Below are 27,389 nucleotides of genomic sequence, written 5' to 3' on the forward strand. Positions count from 1 at the left end.
CAATTTTTTTTTGCTGTGCATAAGGTACTTAGCCCCCCCCCCAAAAAAAGTTGCTATTCAAAAGTTTACTCAAAACATAATTTTGAGACCTAGTGAGATGGTAACAGATGTGAAGGAACACAACAGTTTCCCCATCCTGCAGTATTACCCAGCTTATTTCTGGCTTTGGAAAGATCTTGAGGTTCAGAGACAGGGTCAAAGACAGCTGTCAATTTAAGCCTACTGAACAAGACATGGAGAAAATTCAGGAATGCTCCAGGAGCAGCAATGAGTAAACACTTCTGCTGTTTAAAACTCTCATTTTATATACCAGAATCAAATGTCAATTTCTGGACAGATGGTAACCACCACCTTAAGACTGCCCATAGATACAACGTAAAAATGACAAATATGCAAAATACAAAAAGATCTGAAAAAAACTTGAACACAATTATACAAATCAAGGTCAGAAGGCTAAGAATAACATTAATGCTGCTAAAATAATATTTTGCAGGAGAAAAATATGGGCAAACTTTTAGTTACTAGCAAGTAAATTATTGTTTTCTTGGTAAAGTGCAAGTTACATTATGTAAATGCATATAGTTCAAATATTAAAGTTGGATTGGAGAGTGACTTTACACTTTAATAGATTATTTATATTTCTTGAGAAGTCTGTTTCTTATAATTATAAAAAATCATAATATTAATCATTCCATTTATTCCATTAAACCAAATTTTCCTGTGAGCAGGCCATCCTTCAATTCTAGCTTTCATTTGACTGTGAGTTGACAAGGAAACCTAAGAATGAAGAACAGTAGAGAATCTCCTATTTTTCTGTTTAAATTTAATTTTAGATACATTTTTATTTTTACTTATGAACTTATTTTGATTATGAACTTAATAAGAATTTTATTAAGAATCTTATCAAAAATCTCAAGATACAATGGACAAAAAAAGAGGATTTTGTCTCTCTTCAAAAAGAGAATTACAAACTTTTAACAACCATGTAAATGAATGGAATGTTATAAATCGCTAAGAATAAGAGGTATGCAAATTGAAACAACTATGAAATTTCACCTAACACTCAGAAATTGACAAAAATGTCAAAAGATGGGGTTGTAAAAAAAAATAAAAACAACAACATACTGTTGGTGAAGCTGACAATTGGCCTAACAATTCTGTAAAGAAATTTGGAATTATACGGAGAAAGTGACTAACATTCCATAGCCTGGAACCAGAGGATTAGGTAAAACTGGGACAATTGAACCTGCCCAATACACATGCACTTATCTGCTCTAGCTAAGGCATTCCCTAGGGCACCTACATGAAGCTAAGCTGAGCTCCCTTGGCCACTTGTAGAAACATGTGATCACTGATGAAGCACTTAGCAATGGTGTAGTAATCACTCATTCCCCATGGTTGCAACAGAGGGAAGAGGCTACATCAAAACCAATTAGTCAAGAGGAAGAGCCTACTTAGTAGACTTTAAAAGGAGAGATAACTTCCATTCTTTGCTCTCTTCTTTCTCTTACCTGAAAGTATGGCATAATACCCCAGAGCACTCATTGGATTCTCCCTGAAAGGAGATAATTTATTTTCTCCTTCCTCATCTGGGAAACAATGGCAATTCCAAAAGTATGGAAGCATCTTCTTTCACTCCTGGTCTGTCCCCTGAAGAATTTTAGTCCATGGAATCCTACATATATTTCTTCTGAACTTTTTGAAATGTGTTTTCACATAGAGTATGTGTCAGACTATGCCCAGATTTCCTCTTTTTCTGTTGCCAATTCTGACTAGAGTGATCACTTTCTCTTAAGGTTCCTACCCTTTCCATCCCAGAAATCAATTCCACCCTATTGGTGAAAATCAGATCCAGAATAGCATTCCCCCTCATTGGTTATTCAGTCTTTTGAAATATTTAATTACTGCTAAAGTAAATCAAGAGGCTATCAGCTATTCTGTTTTTGGTAAATAGAAACCTCTTTCAAATATCTGGATAACTGAAATCCCTATCATTCCTATATGATGTCTCTGTGCCAGGCTTGCGATCTGTTTACCAAACTCTTCATTTCTTTGTTTTCCAAGTAGCCTATTTTATAGTATACTTTAATGACAAAATCAATTCTATTTCTCTCTCCTTTGACCTTTGCCTAAATACTCACTGTCATGCTTCTCCCGTTCTGATTCCTAGGTTTCTTCAAATGAATATACTTTCTTAAAATATAACTCTATACTTACCACAAGACTTTTTCTATCCTTTCTCTTTCAAATAAGTCATACCCATCCAGAGTTATAGTCTACTCATGAGTATCATTTCACCACTTTTCAGTAATACATATTGGGCCATATTAGCCCTCTTGCTTTAGGACCTCTGGTTTTTTTTTTCATCTGATGCCTAAACTTTGGTAATTTGTGTATAGACACGAGGCCATGAATTTTATTTTGGGTTACTATTTCATATTTTAAGTTTTTGTCAAAGTGTGCCTATGGGTCTTTTTGTGTTTTCAGCATTTATTTTGTAATAAATTGCTGTGTTATATCTGATTTACTTTGTATGTTGAGTATCTATTTTGAAGAAATCCTGTTAATCCCTTTTAGGGAGACTGTAGTCATGTGTCATGCCTACATTTTGCTTTGGACTTTTTCCTCTAAGAGTTTTAATTTGGGAGTCCAAGTGTGTTGAGTCATGTAGTGCAATAAAAAGTCTTTTAAAAATCTTTTCTTTAGGGATCAGAATCCCTTTGGGATTAAACCCCATCAGCTTGAGCCCAAGGCCAGAGTCACTTACTGGAAGAGGGCACCCTGTGACCCATTGACTGAAGATTTCATACCACAATGCATCAAAGTCATGACTCTAACCAAATCCCTTGGCTCCAAATCCAATGTTCTTTCCACTATGTAAAGCTGACTCCATATACCTCCTATCTAGCTACTAAGTCTACACGCCACTCTCCTTCTAATAGACTCATAGTTTTACTTTGAAAACTGAAGTATTTTCTTCTTACTGCTGTTGGGTTTGATTGGTAAATTCCTATCTTCCAAAATTGCATGTCATTATCCACTTACTTAGATAACCAAAGATCCAATAAGCCCTTATCCAAAAGTATCTTTGTTTCTTTATTCCTGAACACTAGTTTATAATAACATTCATACATTACCTCGTTTAATATTTTCCCATTTCATTAATGAACTCAAATTACTCTATTTTAAACCCAGCTAGTCACCTAAAAGTACTAGCATTTTTGTTACCTAATTAACTTTCTTATCTGAATTTCAACCAAAAATAAAAAGAATGTAATAATGATCACACTCTCCAAAACAGATTTTCTTTATTTCTTTGTACTATTCTGGCTTTTTTAATTAAAGTATCAGAAATTATTAGACTCAAATTATTTCTTGATCTACTATTCAAATTCTCCTGAAATATTGCTTCACCTGCCACACTACTTAAACCTTTATCAGTGTAAAGCAGATGAGTTCCCACACATATTCAATGGGATTCATGTAATTCAATATAATTTAGGGAAGGAGGAGAAGAGTATAAATAAACTAATTAAACAAACAAATCAGATTTGGACACAGCTGTGTGACAATAGAAGTTTAAATACTTGTGTATATTGTGCTCTCAGATCCCCAAAATGAATAACATTAATGTGCAAATTACAAAATTGTAGCATGGAGGCGTGAAATTCAAAGCAAAGATCTTATTTCATTAGAGGGCAGAGGAAAAAAACAAGTTTAAAACACTTATTTGTTCAAGGCAGTTAGTCATGCCTGTTGCAAACTTTAAAAAACTTCAAGAGAAACTCCTTCTAAACCACCAAAAAGACGGGAAGAAGAAAAGTAATGGCAGTGATTTTCCTGTATCACAGACCAAGAAAAAACTTCAGGCTCAGATCTGTTTGCTGCTGGTCGAGTTGTGTGAAAGGTTTACTTTTTTTGCCATCGTCTGTAATATGATTATTTTTTGCACTGTAAAGCTAGGCTACCACAACTACCAGGCAGTCATTTTGAACCTCAGTTTCATTGGGACTTCCATGCTGACACCTGTGTTTGTGGGATGGCTGGCTGACACCTGTCTAGAGAGGACCAGACTGGCCTATATTTGTTCATTTCTACATTTTGTAGGTTAGTGACATCTCTTTGTATTTCTTAAGATTTGATTTATAGGTTAAGATAATTTTTTTGCTTATGTTATTGCTACCTTACTCTCAGCCTGAATTAGGCTGTTTGGAGAAAATATTTTTCTTGTCCTCTGTATGCATAAGTATTTAGGAGAAAGTTGGTGAAAGATTGTTTTTGTTTTTAATGAGTTGTGAAATGTCTGCATTTATTTGCATGGCTATTGCACAAATGTGGTTAACATAGTCATTACATAATGGCAGTGCACTATGATTCTCTGTAAAGCTTAAGATTCAATAACCTTACATCTCTGTTCCAATAACTTTATATCTGTGATAAAGAGTGTTTAATGTCTATGCAAAAAATACAAGGAGATCTTTCATTTTATGATGGTTTTTATAAAAAGGATTTCCACCCAATAAGCTATTGAACAATGAACAATGCATAGAAAATAATACTTTGTGAAATATGGACAAGTAGAAAGGTAGAGAAATTAAAAGTTACCTCTTGGAAATACCCATTTTTACTATCTAAAACATGTCTCATGTGGTATGAAAAGTGGTAGAGGATGGAAAGAGTCTATAATGGCTCCTGACTTCTTTGGTGTATCCACAGCTAAGAGAAATTACGACTCTAGTTCTGGGGAAATATTGCTCAAGATTAATATGATCTACTGAGACATTATTTTGGTGGATGTAGGTGGAGTGAAGCTAGCACAAACTGATTTTTTTAGGCTCAGTGAATATCTTTGATCCATTCTGTCATTTGGGGCTCAATTAGACACAATAATTTTCATTCAGTAAGCACTTTTTGAAATGGCACTGTGAACAATTTATGAAAATAGCCAGACCGTACCAAATGGTAATAGAGGAAGTCTGTTTTGGAAGTTATAATAATTGTAAAGATGTTGCGGAATCAAGTTTCTAGGTAGCCAAAGAACGGAAAGCTATTTTATTACCACCCCCCAAAAAAGGTGACCAAGAGAATATCAAGTGCCAACCTGTGTATCACCTTTCCCATTTATATAATTTTTTATAAGATACACTCACATCAAAGGCATCCTTAATAAGAATATTAAAAGAGAACAGACAAATTTTTGCAAGCAATATTCTTCAGTAAATAATACTTTTACCACTATACAATTAATTGGAAGATGTACAGGATTTTTTTACATCCCACTGTTCTTATAGTTTGTTGGCTATAAATTGGTATGTGGTTCAATTAAAATAAAACTTTTTATTTAAATTTATTTATTATAAATATTTATTTTATCTCTCTTCTCCCAAGGTCCCCACATTTTTTCCATTTTCTTTTTCTTCTTTTTAACTCAATTATATTTTATTTTCAGTTCTGAATTCTTTCCCTCCAATCTCTGCCTACCTCCCACCTATTAATAAAGCAGAAAAACAAAACCCATTATAAATTTGTATACAAATATCTATAGTTTCTATGTCCAAAAAAAAATGTTTCACTCTACACTCTGAGTCCATCAACTCTTTATCTGAAGGTGGAGAGCATGTTTAATCATGAGTCCTTTGAAAATGTAATTGCATTTTCTGTTGTTTTTTTGGTTTGGTAATTACATTTTTTAGTTCTATTGTGTTGATCAGAGCTCCTTACTCTTTCAAAGTTATTTGTCTTTACAGTATTGTTGCTATTGTATGTTTTGTTTTACTGGTTTTGCTCACTTCATTTTGCATCAGTTTCATGCAAGTCTTCCCAGAATTTTCTAAAACCACTCCCTTCAAATTTCTTACATATTTAAAACATTTTATCAAGGAATATACCCTAATTTGTTCAGCTAATTGTTTCCCAATTGATGTGGCCCCCTTAGTTATCAATTTTTGCCATTGTGAAAAGAGCTGCTATATTTTTGTACACATTTATTATTTTAAAACATATCTACTTTGCTTTTTGCTTTGATCTCTACTAGAATATGGACTAGTAGTGGTATCATTTGGTCAATAGGAACGCATAGCTTAATAGCTTTTGGGACACAGTTCCAAATTGGATTCCAAAATGACCAGACCAGTTTATAGCTTCCACAACACAGCATTAATATAGCTGCCTTTTTCCCACAGTTCCTCCAGCATTTTTCATTTTTCTTACTTGACAATTTTAAGCAATTAAAGCATTAAGCAATAAAAGAAATAAACAAAAAACTTTTCATACAAATATGAATAGTCCCACCAAACAAATTCCCACACTGGCTAAGTACAAAAAAATATGTCTCTCTCTATTTTAAATCTTTCAGGCTCCACATTTCATCTTCAGTATTCTGGACTTATTTTTTTTTCATTTCATTCATCAGAGTTCTAAAGTCTTGCAAAGTTGTGTTTTCTTCCCAGTGTTGCCACTGTATAAAGTGTTCTCCTAGTTCTACTAATTTCACTTTGCATCTGTTCATAGAGGTCTTACCAGTTGATTCTTAAATTATCCATTTCATCATTTCTTATGGCATAATAATATACTACAATTTGTTTAGCTATTTCTCATTAGCAGGACACTCTCTTAGTTTCCATTAGCTATTTTTCTAAAAATAGATCCTTTTCTTCTTTGTTTTCTTTGGTATATAGGCCTAATACTAGAACAAAGCTTAAAGACACTCTTTGAACAATATATATTTTGTACATGTCAAAATTATTCAAGATTCCATGAAATATATAACAACCAAGATGACCTTGTTTAACTTGTTTAACAACATCCTGATCATGAATATCAATCAAAGCATGATAAAGAAAGTTACAAGTTCACCAAAGGTATTTACCACTGAAATGGAGGAGATCCAGTAAAAAGTTCAAATGGAATAAGAATTTCCTATAGATGGTAAAGTCTACAGTATGGTCCTATATATAGGTGACATCATGCTGAAACATTTCAGAAGCCCCTAAATGAAATCTGTAACAATGAAAAAAAAATTGATCTAACTATCTAGGCAAGATAGTAAATGAAAAAATGCCTATTATTAAGACTATGATAGGTACTTGGATGGATAATTAACAAGCAAGTCATATGGACAACTGACAAGTTAGTCAATTAATAAATATTTGTTAAGTACTTACTAAGGGCCAGGTAGCTTGTTAAGTGCTCAGGATAAAAAGAAAGGGGGGAATAGTGTCTGCTCTCCAGGAGCTCACAGTCTAGTGGAGGAGACAGCAAGCAAAAAAAGAATGTGTACAAGACAGGATATCTTGAGAATATTCTTAGAGGGAAAAAAAAAACTGAAATTAAGGAGAACTGGGAGAAACTTCTTCCAGAAGGTGAAACTTCCGAGGAGACTTGAAGGAAGTCAGGGAAACCAGGGGGCAAGGATGAGGAGGGAGAACATTCCAGACCTAGAAGACAAACAGTGAAAATACACCATCAGGAAATAGAGTGTCAAGTGCCAGGAAAAACAAAGAGGCCAGGGTTACTGGATCATAGAGTATATAGAAAGGAGTAGGGTATATGAAAACTGGAAAAGGAGGAAAGGGACAATATTATGAAAGGCTTTGAAAAGACACACAGAGGATCTTAGATTTTCTTCTAGAAATAATAGGGAGCCACTGGAGTTCATGGGATGGGGGAGGGTGAGGTAGAAGGGGAGATGTGTTAGGCAAAGACTTCAAAAGAAAAATAATTAAGGGTTTGAATTGAGCAGGAAGAGGGTGGTAGGCTGGATTGTGTTTGGGAAATGTCAAAATTCTTTAATAATTCCAAATTTCTCCTAAAAATAGAGGCCCCATTTTCTCTACCAATATTCTACCAATGGTGGAGTATGACTGTGAGTTGCAGAAAAGCTATCGTTTCTGAAGAATTGCAATACTTTAGCCCATTGGTAAAGATGCAGAGTGATTAAGAGCAGGCCATAAAACATTATAAACCAGGAATTGCAAAACAGAAGTGGAGTAAAGGATGTTGTCAAATAAATCAATTAAAAAGGTACGTTGGAAACTTGGTGAAAGCAAAGGGGACAGTCCATAGTCTTCAATGTTATTTGCAAAATGTCAAGAGAAATCAAGGAAGGCTCCTGTTTATTGAGTAAGTCTCCTATGAATATCCACATTCAATGCAATCAGAGCCACATGGATATGTGATTTTTAAGCATTTATTGACCTTTTGTTGTTCTTTATCACTTTTCTGGAAACATTGAGGCATAAAATAGATCCCTTGATGTTGCTGACATCTAACAGGGAAGACAACATACTATACATGCTTGGAAAAACTAGAGAATCAAAGCCAGGACATAACACATCTAGCCCAACCTCTATATAAAGATGAAAAGTAATCAGAACATAGTTGGGATACTCAAGGCACACTTCTTGAAAGGAGTGGATCTGATACCAGATTGAGAAAGAACATCCATGTACAGTAGAGAATGAGCCAGTGGTGACAGAAGTCAGGACTATGTCATGATGAAGTTGAAAATAACATTAATAACAAATGATATTTGGGAGCCAAGATGGTGGAGTACAAGCAGGAATTCAACAGAACTCTCCCTCCAAGCAACTTACAAGAATGCCTCAAACAAAATTTTTAAGTGGCAGAGCAATAAAAGATTGAGGTAAGACATTTTTCTAGTTGAAGACAACTTAGAAGATCAGCCATGAGAAGTCTGTGATGCTGAGATGGGAGTTGGCCCAGAGCACAGCACATACCATGGCAACACCACCAGCAGGCCTTGGAGGCAGCTGCAATAGGGGCAGCTTCAGGAGCTTTCGGTCACAGATAGCAAAGTGGTCAGACAGCTGATCATAAAGAGATTACCAGGGACCCGTTGCTGGCAGTACGCCAGCTCTATGGCAAAGAGCAGCACTAGCACTTGGAGGCAGAGAGGCAGGGTCCCTGGTCATAGTTCCAGGGTAGAGAAGAATGCTTGTGTTGGTTCACAGGACAGCCCCTGGTCTCAGTTGCAAGGAAGAAAGGAGCACTAGCACTTATGGATGCAGGAGAACAGAAGACCTAGTCACCGTTCCAAGGTCAAAAGGAGCCATAGAACTTGCAGCTGCAAGGGAGCAAGGTCCTTTTCTGGGCAAAGACCAGAGCACAGGCCAGGAGAGCAGCGGACACACCTCTCCTTGGATCATACCACCTCGGAAGCACTAAAAACTTATAGATCCCCAGAATTACCTCTAAAAACAGCAGCACAAAAACCTCGATTATATTATTGTCTGGAAAGGAAGTTTTTATTATCCGTACTTTTAAAATTTTGGGATACGTGATCAATATTTATAAAAATACACTTGATGGAGTGAAATATGTATTCTTTAATAACTCATCAGAAATTGCCAAAGGTCGTTCAATTCTACTTTTCTCCCCATTCATTTCTATATTTTCCTTCTTGTAAATCTTTCTGTTAGATTTACTCAGCTCAGTAAGAGAAATATTCAATTCTCTTACATTTATTGTATTACCCTCAATGACCTTTTGTTATTCCTTTAAGATTTCATAGATATATTCCATATATCATTTAGTATATATGTATTTGTACATGTTAGGCTTTTTCATTATCTATGTTGCCTTTCAAATGTTATGAAGTTTCCCTGTTAATCTTTTCTGACATTATCAATTTTTACTGTTGCCTTGATTAAAATCATAATCTCAATTCTGGTTATTTAAAATGCCCTAAAGCTTAATAGATTTTTTGATGAGTTCATCATTTTCTTTCTTTATATGCCTCTGTTGAAATTATATATATATATATATATTTTATATATATATATATATTATATATATATATAACACATACATATATACATACATATACACATGTGCATATATATGCATATACATATATGCAAATATATGCATATATATACACATTCATATGCAACAGACTATTGGGCTTTGGTTTATTATCTATTCACTTTCTTTTAATTAAAAACTTTAATCCATTCCTGTCTAGAGTTATAATCTGTGTTTTCTTCTATTAAATTAAATACTGTATTTTTTCTTCCTTATCCACCACTTTAAAATCAGAATTTAGTTACTCTGATTTTGTATACACTAATCTTATACTAGCCTTCTCACTCAAATTCTCCAATTCTACCACTATAGTAAATATCCCTTTCTAAAAGCAAATTAAGTCTGGCTGATTAATCAATATCATTTGATTATCATGGAGAAAACACATTGGTGGGGGCTCATAAGCTAAAGCATTAGAATCAATCCCTCAGGGCTGCCCTTAGACATTCAGGTCCTTGTTCTAGCAACCAGACATGGGAGTGCACATGGTGATTGGGAGAGGAAGACCAGAGCCTACAACAGCTACATAGGAGATAAAACAGAGAGACTAATTGCTTGCCCAAAGTAGCACAACTAGTAACTACAAACCCAGATCTTCTAACTACCAGTTTATTGCTTTCTCTACTACACTATAGTGCCTATTTTGCAGCACGTAGCCAACAATGATGTGCAGATGAGAAGTGGCAAAAAATATCATGAACGTATATGATCAACAAATGGAATTAGTGGATTATGTGGAGAGACCAAGAGACAATAGATTTGATATCTCTAAGATAGTAAAAGATTATAAGGAAAGCCTCAGATAGGCTAGATATAGCCTTCATGTGGGACTTACAAGAAAATATGAAGAATTTAAATCACTATTTAAATTGCAGCTAAATCTTTATTCACAAAGTCTTTTTTTTTTCATTTTTGGACCTTCTGTTGTTTTTTTTGCAGAATAGTTTTGCTGGTCAGATAAGAAGGTACAGAGGCATTGCAATTTATAATATTAGAGGAAGCACATTAAAATCATAGATTGATCAAAGCATCAAATTTTAAGAAAATATTTGTTAAATACATGTTAATTATTCCTTTCTAACAAGGTAAGGTATTTTAGGGACATTCAGTATGGTCATTTAGAGAACACTTGGCAAATGATTAGGCCCCAAGTGGCAATAATTAGCTCAGAATTCACCAGACCCCATCACTCATTCATAATTTCTAGATAAGCCTGTTACTATTCCTCAGCTTCCATTAGGACTATTGTCTGTCCTCCTAAAAAATATTCCACACATTCCTCCATCTGCCTTTGGAATATCTCCTTCAGCTGGATAAAGCTTGATACTTACAAGGTGTCTACCACTACTGTCAGCTGAGAGGAATGAGTCAAAAGAAGTAGGTAAAAAAAAGTACCAGTTCTGTCTAATCCTATAAGTGCACTTTTCACTCTGGTTGAAAAAGGAGTGGTAATGATAGCCACACAATGTGCGTTTATTCTATGTTTATTACATGACTGGTATTGTGCTATGTATCAGGGTGATTATACGGAACCATATGATGTGTTTTCTGCCCTCAAAGAGCTTACAATCTAGCTGTAGGGACAAATTAACATGTACGAAACAAAGAGAAACCGAGTATTAAATTGTGTAGTCCTGACTCTAAGTGTTATGGAAGCACAGAGAAGGAAGTGATTATTGTGAATTGGAACAAAGAAACATCTAAAATACAGGCCCCTGAAGAACAAATGGAAAGGATAGCCCACCTCTGATGCCACCTTCCTGCTTATATCACATTGTGTTACTCAAGTCATCTCGTAAAACCCTCTTCCAGACCCATATGGGTCAATATCTAACACTGAATTTCAGCATGTGACAAAAGAACATCTTCCAGGTGAAGGATTGCCTATTAAGGAAGACTCTAGCAAGAATCTTGCCAGTCATGGCTAAGAGAGAGACATCCCCTCCCCCCACTGTGATTGTCACAGGACAATCTATTTCCTTTACCTTTATAGAGATGGACAATGGAGGCATTCTTGAACTCCTGGGGGATAACCTCCTGTTGCCATATAACCTGGAAAATTTCAGTCAGCTTTTGTATGAGCAATGGACCTCCTCCCCACCCCCCCAACATGTAACTCTCAGCTGGAATAGAATCAGCACCAGGTGCTTTGCCACCAATCTTGATGTTTGTGAGTGTTCTGACCCAGCTGAGCAAATGCAATTCTATACACCAAATCTCTGAAAGCTGCCTACTCCTTTTCTGCTCCACTGCTGCCAAGCATGTGTTGGCTCAACTTTCCCTCCAAGTTAGCAACAAATTGTTCCTACTCAGAGAAGTGCTCGAGTGTGTTGATATCAATTCTTCTGGTAGTCATTTTGCCTCAGGGTCACCACTTTTGTTCTATGCAAATATTTAGCTTGGAGAGCATAAGTCTATGATCAGTCCAACACTCTGCTCCACACATTGCCTTCATCACTCTCACATTCTGTCTCCTAACAATCACATAACCTATTAAATGCCAATGTTTGCTGCGAGGGTGCATCCATAGAGTTTTATTGCGTTGAGGTAAATAGAAAACAGTGTTAGTGATGAGAAGGTCATGAGATGCACAAGTCTTCAGTAGTAAGTGACCATTGCTATTGCTGTTTCCAACTCCATTCCTCCCTAGGACTCCCTGCCACGTCTGGTAGCCTGAACCTATTCTAGCATTAAAGTCACCCAGAATTATAAGCTTGTCCTTTTGGTACATTGATGATAAGGGTCTCCAGTTCTTCATAACATTTTTATTTGGCCTCATCAGGGTTCGTCATGGGAGCATAGGCACCGATGATGGCGGCATGACATTTTCCTCCAAGTGGCAATGACATTGTCATGAGCCTGTTGTTCACTCCTTTTGGCAGGCATACAAGCTTGTTGACTAGATTAGTTTTGATTGTAAAATGTACACCAGCTTTCATGGAGCTCCCCTTCACTTCAGTCACTCCAGAAAAATACGTATTCAGCTCCAACTTCAGTAAACTGGCCTTCATTTACCAGTCTTGTTTTTCACTCAGGGCTGCTATTTGGATGCAATACCTGCTGAGTTTTCTTGCAACAAGAGCTGTTCATTTTTCAGGTCTACTGGATTTTGTGCTGTCTATGAGTGTACACACATTCCATATACTGATGGTAAATGGAATCAGTTTTGCATTTTTGTACATTTTTTGTGTGTTTTGATCACAGGGTAATATCCTCACCTGCCACAGTAATCAGGCCAGGGTTAGGTAAGCAGACAATTTTTAGGGCACCTTTTCTAGCCTTCCTCACACCAGAAAGTGAGCAGTGTGATCCAGGGGTGTCCACTGCTTCCAGTAAGAAGATGATCCTATTGCCTGAGCCTTCTGTGTGCAGAGTTGTGACTGCAACTCCCAGCCAATTTGCACCTACTGCTTTGTTGCCACAGGACTTTGAGATAGGTAAAAATGGTAAAATGATATGGGTGATGTCTTTTGATTTGTGCATAAATTGGATTTAAGTGAAGCAGAGTTGCATGAAGTTATCTGCCCCACTTTCTCCTCCCGAGTCATCACAGTCCAATGGCAAGACAGAATCAGGATGACTGGTGATGGCTCAAGATGAAGTGGATGACGTTTGTGTCTTCAACGTCCAACCAAGTTCCAAGCACTCCACAGTGCCCGTTTCAGCTGCCTTTGGGGCCATTGGAACAAATTGTTCTCATCCACCCATTACATGAGGAGAAGTCTTCACATGCTTTGAGCAGACACCCCCCTAACTCCTTTGTGGGTATGAAACACCTTGGTTATCTAACCCTTAACCTGGTTTAGCCTGTCTGCTGAAACAATTTATTGGGGTGTGGCCACTGTGCGTGCTGCAGATCCTTGAAGCCACAGGTGAGAGTTAGGTGGAACAGGTGGACACCAAAGTTGGAAAACAACCCTGAAAAGGGCTCAACAGCCCTCACAACAGAGCTATTAGTCTTCCCTGAACACACCCTACACCCCATTATAAGGGAGAGCATTAGTGAAGTGTAAAAATTATAAATTCCATTATTTTAAATTAACTTTCTCTTGCATAAATAAAACCTATGTAGCCAAGAATGGAAGGAATGCAGAGGGTTGGGGAAAAACTTTTGTAGGCAGACAGGATGTGATTGAGTTGGAATCCTGCTATGGTGTTCATGATCAACTCTGATAGACTTAGCTCTTCTCAACAATGCAATGATATAAGACAAGTCCAAAAGATTCATGATGGAAAATGCTATCCACATCCAGAGAGAGAACTATGCAGTCTGAATGCAAATCAAAGCATACTCTTTTCACTTTTTTGGTTTTTTTTCCTCAAATTTTTCCCCTTTGTTCTGATTCTTCTTTCACAACATGACTAATACAGAAATATGTTTATTATGATTGTACATATATAGCCTATATCAGATTGTTTGCTGTCTTGGGGAAGGGGGAGGGAAGAAAGGAAGGGGGGGTAGAAAAAATTGGAAGTCAAAATCTAATAGAAGTGATAAAAACTAAAATTAATTAATTAATTTTTAAAAAGAAAGGGAATAAAACTTAGAACTTGTTTTACAACTTAATTGATTTTTCAAGCCTTATTAATTTTATCTTTTGCTTTGCCCACAGGCACTGCTATGCTACCTGTTGTTGCTTTTCCCTCAGAAGATTTCTATGTAGATTCTCACTATATGATTCACAGCCTACCTAAAAAGGAACAAAATATCCTGTTCTATTTAGGACTAATGGCAACCTGCCTTGGAACTGGAGGAATAAGAACCATAGTCTGTCCACTAAGTTCTTACAGACTTCAGGAACATGGACCTAAGAAACTAATGTCTTTTTTTACCTGGTAGGTAACTAAATGGTTTATAGCATAGAAGCTATTTGGCCAAATACTATTATTTAATGTAAATTGAATTAAGGCTTTGAAATTTACAGTTGATGGAGAGCACTGTGGCCTTTAATGCAATATTCCTAAATTCATCTCAAGTAGGCAGTAATTGCCCCATAACTTTCATGAAACATTGTTATTCTTCTATAAAATGGGCATGCACTATTTTTTAAATAGTGTTTCAGGATCTTTATTCAAAGATAATGTATTCATCAGTAAACAAGATATATAAAGAAAATGAATATTTAGATCATCAAATATTTGTACATGTGACTTGGAGATCCAAAAATGTCTCTGGGACTCTTAGCTACACCCAAGCACAGTGTAGAGTGTTTCGGGTTAATATGAACTATTCAAATATGGTTCAAACACCCATTCCAGTGCACATTCTGTTATCAATAGTAGTAGTAATAGCACTAACAGCAGTGGTAGTAATAGTAATAGAAGTAGTAGTAGTAGTAGTAAAGATTTGAAAAACGTTTGCATATATTATCTCACATAGTTCTTACAACTGTATGAGAAACATACTATTGAGATCCCCACTTTACAGATAAGAAAACTGAGGCTTAAAGAGGTTAGTCCCAGTTTCACATAGCTCTAAGTTGCAATTTGAACTCACCTCTTCCAGACTCCAAGAGCAGTGCTCTCTGCAGCAGTAGCAGGCAATATGTATGCATAGCAAAATTAGGCAAAATACCACCATGAACAGCAAATTATATATATATATATATATATATATATATATATATATATATCATAAGCAATGAAAGCACATGACATAGCAAACACATTGTTTTTATACAACATATGAGAGTGGATGTTTCAATGACATATCAAACACACACATGTACTACAATGAGTCATGCTATATGAGTAGCTGCTTCTCTGCTTTCTCCTAAAAGGTGATTACTGAGCTTGGTCACTGGACTAATAGGCCCGGCACTTTGACCAGGAACTCTTGGGTTCAGTATCTGCAGACCTCTTTTCCTATAGCCCTAATCTTCATCTGACTCAGATTGATTATCATTCTCTACAAGTTCTTTAGGTTCCTTTTGTCACCTAGGTGTCTCCATAGGTAGAATATCATGTTAAAAAAAGGGAGATGTTCCTATATCCAGCCTTTACTTCTGTCTGTAAGATGACTAAGGACCCCTTTAGGGCCAGGATATACTTGCTTGGCTTCTCTGATGGAACCAGTTAGTGTTCATGTGCTTTCTTACCTAAGTAGGTACTCAAAGAGCTATTGAGTTCAGAAAATCTCTCTAAAATTATTGAGATTTCTGAGCATGGTCTGCTTCTTAAAATCTACTTGATGACTATCTTTTCCTTCTACTTACCAAGTAGTTTTTCTAACCCTCCAATGATGGTTGTGATGGATTCATTGTCCTGATGTATCCCTTACCATTTTCTGGGGCTATTTGACAGCTATATTTCCCAGTGGTTCAACTCCTTCATATGGATGGCTTTCCATCAGTCTGCTGTGCACCTCGAGATTCATTAGCAGAACTCTATCATATTGGCAACAGAGTCAAGTATCATACTATTGCTTTTCTCTATCAGAGTTTTTCTGAGCTGAGACTAAAACTAAGGTATCAGTCCTTCTTTATCTGTCCTTTAGTTGAAAACATACTAGTTGTGATTTTCTCCATATTTTCAATCTTCTAAAACCCCAGAGCACAAGTAAATGGGCAGGTATGACCCTCACAAAAACATTATTAAGTATAGTGGAAAGCTTACAACATTATTCCTTGTAGCATTGTTCGCACATACTAGCAATTTCACATGTTAATTCTACTTGGCTTCTTGTTAAGGTCTCAGGGTTCTCAAAATGTTTAGTAATGTAGAAGTGAAATACTCAAGCTGTGGAATTCCCTGAAGGTGGTACAGTGTGGCTCTAGACTTCTTGATTCTTACCAAGACCACTACTTTCTTAACGAGGTTGTTTATAAAGTCTCTGTCTTGGTCAGGGTGGATCTTGACAGAGAAACCATACATACAAAAGTATTTCTCCCACAACACCTTGACACTTTTACAAGTTTTCTGGCTCATCATTGAGGATTCCTGTGTATATCAAGTAAACTGGTGTATTACCACTAAGGTGTTGCTTGTTTTCCCTATCTCCTCCCAGAGACAGAAAGCCAATGCAAACAGATTCCAAAGTTTACTGGTACTTACACTTTCTAACTATGCAGCACAAATTGACAGCACTTTCCCTTAAACATATTGAGCACATCTCACATTTTGCTGCCATTTGGGGCCAGTAAAATCTGTTTCTTACTAGCTCAATTATCCTCTCTTGACCCACATTCCAAAGTTATAGTATATAGTACTATCATGGCCATAGGTTGAAGTGCCTTGGGTACCAGCAAGTGTTTTTTTGGTTAATAGGTATGAGATCAGTCAGTCTGGTTCAGTATTCTACTGCAGAGTTTTAACTTCTTCTATTGTGTCAAAGTAAGGTGCTCTCTATGGAATGAGACTTGAACTCTTAAGAATCAGTCCCTCAATACCAGCCATCAGAGACAACTGAGGCAAAGATGATTGTTTCAAAGAAACAAATTTCACAAACCCAGAGGGGCACACTCTCTAAGTCTAAGATTCTCAGCTATACTCTCGTGTACGAAGGTCCATTTCCCTGAATCTCACGTAGCACCTTCATTCCTTGTAGGAGTATCACCATAACTTAAGAGTCATGCAGTCCATGAGACAGATAATTTACTTTTATATTAATCTTCCCTGACATATAGTGTACACTAACTCATAGCAGCATCCAATTTAAGCCTATTCAAAATATGGCAGTTCACACTTGATAATGAATTCTATACATTGTCTCAAAATTTCTCAGTGACAATCCATTTCAAACCAATCAGTCAATAAACATGCATCAAGGACTTATTATGTGCCCATCAAGAACTTTGATTTGTTTATTGCTATTGTCCTTCTGGTAAATTCAATTGGTGGCACTGCTCTTCCCTGTTTCTCCTGCTCCTTTTATGATTGCTCCTTCTCAATTTCTCTCTAAAATCCATGTCCAACCCCCTCTGTTTGTATGTACACTCCAGGTCTCTGTCCTAGGACCTCTTCTCTTCTCTCTATATACTCTCTCTCCCATTAATCTCATTAACTCAGTAGAATGTATGCTCTATGAGGGAAAGGGCCCTTTCATTTTTCTATCCCTCACACCAAAGACAATGCCTCACATATAGAAGATAGTTAATAAAGTTTTGTTATTAAATCAATCTGTTTCCATGGGTTCAATTACCAGCTTATTGATTGATGATTTCCAAATATACATATCTTTATTGAGCTCTATTGTCCCATTACCAACTGTCTGCTAGACATCTCCCCCTAGATTTCCCACCTGGCTTTCTGTTGTCTCTAAAATAAATATAAACTTCTGCTTGGCATTTAAAGTTTTGACAATGTTGTGTCCAACCTATCCTTCCAGATTCCCCTCTCAATTCTGTGTTCCAGTCAGATTGGATTACTTACTGTTCTCTATACATGGCATTTCATATTACTTTTCCTTGGCTTTGTATGGACTACTCTCTTTCCTTATCTCTACCTCTTTGGATCCTGAATCAAGTCTACGTACATTTTTAACTTTCACATCTTCTTTCATCACTATGGATAATATAAAGGGACTACCAGATTTAGTGATGTTGTCATTGACTAACAGTTCTTTCAGGTGGATTAAATATCTAATTTTGATAGAATAATTTTTTGAGAACAATTTCTAAAGCATCAGGAGTCATTTTGAGGTAGATTCTGTTTTTTACTCCATGGGCAGACTCTGTATCCCACTTATGTAGTGAGAACTCAGATTGTTAAACTGAATTTCTCCCTGAAGTAAGTCTTCCCTTCTTCAGAGAGTTGACAATTAACAAAGTCTAATCTGTCTAGATCTAGTCTTAAGTTGGAAGACTCAGTCTTTTTATACTGTTCTTTGCCACTACTTTCTTCTAGTTTCTTGTAAGCTGCTGTATAGGAACCATGGATTGTCAGGGCATGACAGTATCCCAGATCATAGCCTACACTGTTCTTCTAATACTTTGAAGAAGCTGGTGTTTGTGCCAATCAACCCTGACACGCTTGAGATGTTTGCTGGGTCTGAATTCTCTAGAGCCAAGAAAGACACTTTCTTGCTACTGCACAAGACTCTTGGGAAAATTCAGGTTCACATTAATAGTTTATGCATTATTCCATTTCTCAGATGACATCCTCTGAATCTTTCAGTGTGGGTGACTAGAGATGTTCTCTTATGTTGCTTTGAAAGTTCATATATATAAAAGTACTTTGGGTATTGTTTTAATGGGTATTACATTGAAGAAATCAATCTGGAGGACTTAGGGATATCATGAAAGGCATTTTGTAGAAACTAAGATTGTAGCTGAGACTTGACTTTGAGGCTCTCTATCTACTAAGCCATATTATAATATATTTACCTTAAAATACAAAGTTATAATAAGTTTAAAATATCAATGTAAACATGTAACAGTTATTAATTGAAGGCTATTAGTATAAGCCATTTAATCCCTGGAAATTACTGGTTTAATATTATCAATGTAAGCAATTTGCTCCTTAGAATCTTGACTATCTCTATAAATCGACATAAATGTAACTTGGGACCCAGGCACCTTCGTATTCATTTTCAATTGTTTTGTCTAATCCTAATTTGTTATTGCATAAGTCCATGTTCCAGTGTATTCTTTCCATTCATACACCAGCAAGGAGCCAGGAATTTATTTTAAAAAATTAAGGAAGTCAGAATAACATAGTAACTCATAGGAGCAAACTAGTCAAGAATCACCTTCAACTCCCCCTCCAATCTCCCTACACAATCTTCTACCCCCCCCAAAAAAATAATGGTATAACCACCTATGTCAATTGGGAAGTAATAAACTGAGGGAAAATCATAGCAAGGGGCAGAAATTATTCTCCTTATGCTTGCACAGGCAGTCATTCCTCTTCCTCTCCCAACTAGGTCATGGAGTTCGGTGGATGTATTTCAGGTGGAATTATTCACCTTGTGGCTCCAGGGTGATCAAGGTTCTGCCAATACTCTTGGTTCTGGGGATGCTACTTCAAACTCATCCTACTGGTCCCTTCCCCCCCACTCCAATTTTCCTTTCCCTCTTTACATCAGGAAGTCATCCCTGTTAGTTAGCTCTCCCAGTTTATTCCTAGGCACCAGCAAGCAAATCCCAAGACAGCTTCTCCCATATCCTCTAACACTATCATGAATGCTTCTTCTCTTCAGTTCTCTTCTTAACATACCACTCAGCTTTCCTGATCTAATCCCTATGTCTAGGCCCATCTCTCACAATTCTGAAGTCTTGGGGTTTCTCCCAGTGAAAACTAGTATTATTGCTTCAGTCATTGTTGTCAGAAAATCTGAGCAGGAGTCCTCCATTATGAGCAACTTGATGTGCATCTATTACATATAATTTTAAACTAGGTAACCCTACATACAAAATAAGTGAGAAATTTTAGAACAAATCTTGCCTTTGTGGATGTAGCTTTCCAAGTTAGACTCATTCTTTTCAATTATGTTAATATTACAAAGCACTCAAGCCTGTTTTGGATTAAATCCAAATGTCAGAGAATAATGCAGTTTTACTAGGGGTGTGAGGGACTATTCATTTCCTTATAGCAGATTCTGCCTCCTTGACCTACCCAAAGGAGAAAGAAAAATCCTTCTCTTTTTTTAAACTCTATTTGGAGGTTTTAATCCTTAATTAGCAACATCATTTTGATTAAATAAGACTCTGGAGGATTAAGACTGGAGAGCAATCAGTTGTTCTGAAAGATAGCTCTGGAGAATTTATTATACTGTGGTCTTAGTCATTCAAAGTTGTGTTTAATCAAAGTGACATTTCTCAGTGTTGATTACAAAGGAGACTTAATATGAATGAACTACTTCTTTAGGGAGTGGAAGGGGCTTTGGAAATAGCAGGGTAGGGAATGAGGTGAAAATGAATTTTTCCAGCTGTGTGGTATCCAGGACATTCAATTACAACCATAAGATGAATAATTCAAATTTGGGTTTTTATTATTTCTTAATCTCATTACAGACTCTGAGAGTAGAATCCTGTGCTACTTTCTCATCATTAGATAGCATCCTGAAGTTATATCACTTTGTAAGTTGATGTAAGGAATCAGTGTGATAGTTTACAGTGATGTGAGTCTCCAGAGGCCCAAAGATACACATTTCCAAAACTTTGAAGTCAATATCCATAGTTTCTTGAGTTCTTTGCTAGTAAATGAAAAATAACTGAAGCTTAGGGACTCAAGTCTACATTAAAATAAAATTAATAACTTACACTCACCTAGTGTGAAATCTAATACACGGGACTGATTTGGGGTACATTAACACAGACCATAATGGTAACACTTAGGATACCCACAAGTGGTTGAGCAAATGATAACTTAATGACCTGAAAGAGTTAACCTGGCTTCTAAAATTACTCATTTTATTCTTAGGAGGAATTTTTGCATTAGGAAAATATAGCTTATTATTATTTAGCACTATTAAAAAAAGTCATTTTGCGGCTTATCAATTAAGAAGAGAAACTGTTGTCAGTTCCCTGTCAGTAAACCAAGAAAGAAATGGAATAACTGGAATGAATAGTTCTCTTCCTAATTGATCAGACACAAAATGATTGCCTTTTAATAATGCTAAATAATAATAAGCCAAATTCCCTACTGCAGAAACTCCTTAGAAAGAATAGAACCAGAACCAGAACCAGACAAGGAGAACTTTATCTTGGGCAAAGGCAAATGTGGAGGACAATAAGTTGGCATTTCTGGAAGTGACTCAAGAAATGAAGTCCCCAACATTCTAGATTCCTGTACACCACTGAGACCTGAGGAAGACAGAATTAGACATTTTAACCCCTTGTACTTTGATTCCTGACCTTACCACTCAACTGAAACTATCTCCAAATTTATCACATCTTAATTGTGATATCTAGTATCCATTTTCTCAGTAGTCTCTGCCCCTTTGAAACTGGTTATCACCCCCTCCTCCAGAATACTCTCTTCTCCTTCAGCTTTTGTGGCACTGATCTCCTCTAGCTCTCTTCCTATCTATCTAAATACTCTATCTCATTCTCCTCTGTTAAATCACAATTGGTATAACTAAGACTAGCCATGAATGATTCCTCAAAACTCTGTCCAAGTTCCTTTTTCTATCTTTAAAACCTTTCTCTGTGGCCTCAATAGTTTCAATAGACCTGGTTATTATTTCTTTGTAGATCACTCCCATATCTATATCTACATATGCATCTCTAGTTGTTTTTCTGTAGTCCAATTTCACATCATCAATTGTGTATTAGACATTTCCAAATGGATGCACCATAGTCATCCTAAACTCAACATTCCAAAACAGAACTCATTATCTCACCACTCATATAACCAAATTGCTCCCACTTTCAAACTGTCCTATTTCTGTTGAGAGAACCCAATTCTTCCAATAATCAAGGTTCACAAACCTCAAGATGATGAATTTTCTCTCTCTTTAACCCTCATATTCAAATCAATAGTCAAGTCCTCCCTCCAAGCTAATTAGTAACCTCAATGTTCATCTTTTCTGTGAACTCAGTTTCCTTCAATGTCTGTCAGACATCTCAGTTTAAGATAAGAATTTTATATGTCTCCCAGTTTTAATCTCTGATGTCAAGACTATGCCTGATCATTTTTCATGTAAGGTATAATCTCCTACCAAAAGTGTCAGGACCTTGGACTTTGAGGTCTTAATTCCAGAACTCCTTTTCTCCTGTAGATAGTAGAAGGGTACAGAGACAAAGCTAAACTCAATAAGCAAGGTCATTATCTCCCCTATGCCAAGCAATATCTCTGGCTTTTCAAATGCTTAGAGCATCCCTGACAAGCATTACTTACTCTTTCTGCAAATCTCTTGGAATGAATATTTTATCAATCAACAAGCATTAATTAAAGTCCTACTATGTGTCAGACACCGGAGACACAAATATGTCCCAAAAATTTTGTGCAGTAAGGACTTTTGGGACACTTTGTACGATAAAAGAAACAATCCTTACTTGCAAGGAGCTTAAACTCATTAGTCTTTTTTTCCCAGAGAAATGTCAGCTATTATGTTATTTTTTTGCTTAGATTATAAAACTATTAGAAAATTTCTTACAAAAAGTCAAGGAAATAGTCCATAAAGAATAACTATTTCTTGTGCTCTACAGCATTCCCATGAGCACTCTTCTGCTATTTCTGGGCACACAGTAATGATAATTTATGAATAATGGAGACTCCATTGCATATTTATCCTGTTAGTCACACTTTCAATTTCTACATGTCTTCTTAAAACTCTAAGATGACAAGTGAATTATATGTATGTACATTTTGATCTCCTTGCCCACCCCATCCCCCTTTGCCTCACTGGAATTATTTCTTAATTTTTTTCCTTCAAACTTTCCATCCCTCTTGAGTTGACTTCTACTGCATAATTTCTGTCCATAGAATCTACTTATCCTTCTTCTGAATGCTTTGAAACATGCTCTCCTCAATTTTAAGGTGAATGTCAAACTATTGTATGCCCATTCTTTTCTCTTTCATAAGTTCTAAGATAGTGTGGTTACTTCCCTCCAAAGTTCCCATCATTTGCTTCCCCAACAACCAGTTTGTCTTTGTTGGTAAACATCTAGTGTAATAATTTCCAGGATGGTTTCTCTACCTTTTGAAGGATTAAAATTACCATTAAGATAAATCAATACATTTTTAGATCTACTTTTGTCAGAGAGCTCTAGTAAATGTGATATAATTGAAGTCCCTCATCATTACCATATGGCGATTCAAAGTCAAGCTTATCATCTATTTCTCAGACTTATGCTTCTTTTTTTCCTCTGTGTGGTAGGCAATATTGTTTTTGTTTCTGCTTCTGTTGATCTTCACCCAGATGCCTTCTACAATGTTTCTCCTAAACCTGACTTCCCTAAAATATCTTGATAATTTACAATACTATTCCATCTCAGCCTTTCCATTTTGCCTATCCTGTTTCTTTTGAATGAGGTCTGCCCTCACAGAGCCATATTCTAGTCATGGCTCTCATCCTGCCAAGTCAAAATAATGACTGTGACATCAAATTTGCCTCCTTGCCTTAATATCATCTAGTTTTATCTTTAGAATAATATCCTTAGGCTTACATTCTGAGCTGCATCCCAAAAATATCTTTCAACAAAAATAGCCCCACTAAAATTCTATTGGCATTCTATCCACACCAACAATGCTATATCCTCCCTTCCTAAAACCAAATACTTTCTTCTTTGGCCTTCTCACATCAAAAGGGTAATGTGAACACAATCCTGCAGGAAATTCCTTCAGAATTCTTCCCCAAACACACACACCCATGAAAATCGAACCAAAATGGAAATAGAAAAGAGACAGAATACATTAAACTTCTCATTTGACTTGTCTGATTTGTCTTCTTAGGAAAGGCTTTTAGGCTCTGGATGCTTGCAATAGTTTTTATTTTCATGAGGGGACTAACTATAGGACTTTAGAGTTCAAGGCTACTGAGACAGTCAGTGGGAAAAGGAGGACAACTAAAAAAGCCCACAGCAATCACAAAGAAGGAAATAAAAAAGAGAAAATAAGGAGAAAGGAGTGAAAGAGAAACAACTGCAAGGTTTTCAAAATCAAAAATCATAAAATAAGGTTTAAAAATTCATTTCAACCTTTCATTCCCTAGACCAAACTCAATAATCCTCTTTCATTAAAGTGTAAACCTAATCCATTCTGCTGAAAAATTTAGAAGGAAGGACTTTAAAGATTATAACCCTTCTCTTGCTCTAAATTTTAGCTGCTAGAGTATTTCATAAAGTAGAATTATGAGAGAAAAATGCTTATTCTAAAATAAACAACAACTGTCAGACCAAAATAAAATGAGTCATTGCACATTTCTCTGACTGTTCCTAGACAATTTAATGTTACCACCTTGGCAAGTCACAAAGTGCCTTCTTGGATTATTTCCCCACCATTGCTTACTTTTGAAGCAAGATATTCTGGTTTTGTAAATTGCACAGTAATACTATGGTCTAGTGTGGAAATAGCCCACTTGTCTTTGTTACCCACTGATTTCTAATGATATCAGGGGAAAAAATAACAACCTTCCTTTAAATATGTATTAAAGAATTCCAAAGATCATCATGGGTGGCCTGTTTCAACAAACAAACATACACAAAAAAATGACACGTTCTTTTTCTCCACATTTCACACCAGATACCCTGTTTTTGGACTTCTTTAGAGCTCTCGAAAATGCTTTCCTTCCCCAGGAAATTCATCATTGGGAAATTTTATTATCTTTCAAGATTGAATTCATACCCCCTGCCCCTCTGATTGGACCTTCTGACTAGAGGACAGAACCACAGGCTCCAGGCCTCTTTTTAAGGAGGAGTTTTGTACAGTTATTCTCCATTATTTCCCACCAGCTACACTGATTTTGGACTTCTTTGGAATTCTCAGTCACACCCTCCATACCAAGTACCTTTTCTTCTCCCATTCCCCTCCCACTCACTTTAAGCTTCCCTTTGTGTGTTGTTTTCTTCCATTAGATTATAAGCTCTTGAGGGCAAGGAATGTCTTTCTTTTTATTTGTATTTGTATCCCCAACACTTAGTATAGTGCCTGGAATATAGCTAATACTTAATAAATGTTTATTGACTGTTTGGCTTTAAAATTACTAATAATAAGTTCAAATAGGCAGTGGAAATGAGACTCAGAAAGGCTTGCTTATCACAAGAATTATTTTTTATCAGTTTTAGAGTAGTGGATTTAATATAAAGCTTTGATTCAGGAAGGTATCTGGTCAGATTTCTCAGCAAATACCAATATAGCAAATATCAACCAATACACATCTGGAAAAAAAAGAATCTCTTCTACAATATGCCCCCAGAGTTATCATCCAGTCTTTTCTTGAAGACCTTCAGTGAGCAGGAGTCTGCTACTCCTTGCCTACCCATTTCACTTGAGGATATCTGACTTCTACAGACATGTTACTGACATCAAGTACACATTTGCCTCTTTGCAACTTCTACTCATGCTTCCAGTATGTCTTCTAGTTTTCCCCCTCTAAGACCAGAAAGATCTTAACAAATACTTGTTGACCTAACTTGACTACTTTTCAGTTACTTGAAGAGTTCTATTATATCCCTCTTCTTCTTCTTTTTTCTCCTCTTCCCTAATTATCCTAAGTTCCTTCAACTGATGTTAATTTGCCATGGACTTAAGGTTCTTCACCATACTGGATGTCATCTTTAAGATAGTCTCCAAATAAAAAAAATCCCCTTTCTAAAATGTTGTACCCAGAAACAAACACTACACTTCCAATGGATCTGACCAGGGCAGACTACAATTGAAGTATCACTTTCCTATTCCTTATAACTATGCCTCTCTAAATGTAGTCCAAAAATCAAATTAGCTTTTTTGGCCATCATATCACACTGGTAAATTCATATTGAGTTTGACATAACTGCTGTCTAGCCATGCTTGCCCCATCTTGTGCTTATGAAAAGAACAGAATGTTCTTTTGACTAAAACATAAAGAAAGAAATGACACTTCATATTTGTTATTATTAAATGTCATCTTATTAAATTTGGCCCTGAATGGCCACTAACTCTGTCATCCAATGTGTTAGCTATCTTTCACATCTTTGTGTCATCTGCCAATTTGATAAGCATACTATCTTTAGTTTTATCTAAGTGCACAGGCCTATTTACAGATCCTTGGGGAAGTCCACAGGAGATTTCTTCCCCCCTCTCATCCCAATGACATGGAATCACATCATGCTAAACAAAGTAAGGTGAAGAACCTAGACTCAGTGTGCCAGCACACCTGATCCACACTCTGTGTACACCTATGATGATGATTTTTTTGACTCCTTCAAAAGTTCTCAATCCATTTGATTACACTCTTATCTATCCTACTTTTCCCTATCTTTTCTACAGAGACTAACATTAAGACTCTATAAAAAAAAAAACACTTTGCTAAAATATTGGTAAAATTCATGTACAGAAGTTTCCTGATCTACTAACTTAATTAACACTGTCTTCTGAATACAGATTGAAGCATACTTTTTTATTTTACTTTATTTTTCTTGAGTTTTTTTGAGAGGAGTCTATATTTTCTTTCACAATGGAAATATTTTGCATGACTGCACATGTATAACCTATATCAAATTGATTGCCTTCTCAGTTGGAGGTGGGGTGGTGGAGGGCAGAAGGGAGAGAATTTGGAACTCAAAGTTTTAAAGGCAAATGTTGGGAATTGTTTTTACATGTAACTGGGGGAAAATAAAATACTAAATAAGAAAAAAAACACTGTCTTAAAATGAGTATTAAGTTTAGCTTTTCGTGACTTTTTTTGATGAAGCTGTGTTGGTTGTAAGTGATCATTACTTCCTTACTAGGCAGTTGCTTGGATTTAGAAAGACTTCAACCCAAATTCTGTGTCAGTTCCCTAAATATCTTGTATATCAATCCTTTATCCAAGAAATTTTTCATGGATTTTTTTCATGTATAACTGCTTCTCTTTTCATTTTAACTGCATTGATTTAGTTTTTACCCACAAAATCCATTTTATTTCATGAAAATTTTCCATTTATATCTCCTGTGATCTCTCTCTCCCTTGCTTGATCAAGGCTTTCCCTTAGTCATGATTG

General features: G+C 36.1%; 1 protein-coding gene across 1 annotated transcript in view; it reads left to right on the forward strand.

Annotated features, from left to right (window-relative positions):
* The first annotated feature begins 3,749 nt into the window (after positions 1-3,749).
* Positions 3,750-27,389, forward strand: part of SLC15A5 (solute carrier family 15 member 5) — a 134,930-nt gene continuing 111,290 nt past the window's right edge. The window contains exons 1-2 of the mRNA XM_027838583.1: positions 3,750-4,107; positions 14,439-14,661. Coding sequence (XP_027694384.1) covers positions 3,750-4,107; positions 14,439-14,661 — 581 coding nt within the window. The remainder of the gene's footprint in view (positions 4,108-14,438; positions 14,662-27,389) is intronic.

The sequence above is a fragment of the Vombatus ursinus genome, unplaced genomic scaffold (genome assembly GCF_900497805.2).
Source record: "Vombatus ursinus unplaced genomic scaffold, bare-nosed wombat genome assembly UNPS02014830.1, whole genome shotgun sequence".
NCBI lineage: Eukaryota > Metazoa > Chordata > Mammalia > Diprotodontia > Vombatidae > Vombatus > Vombatus ursinus.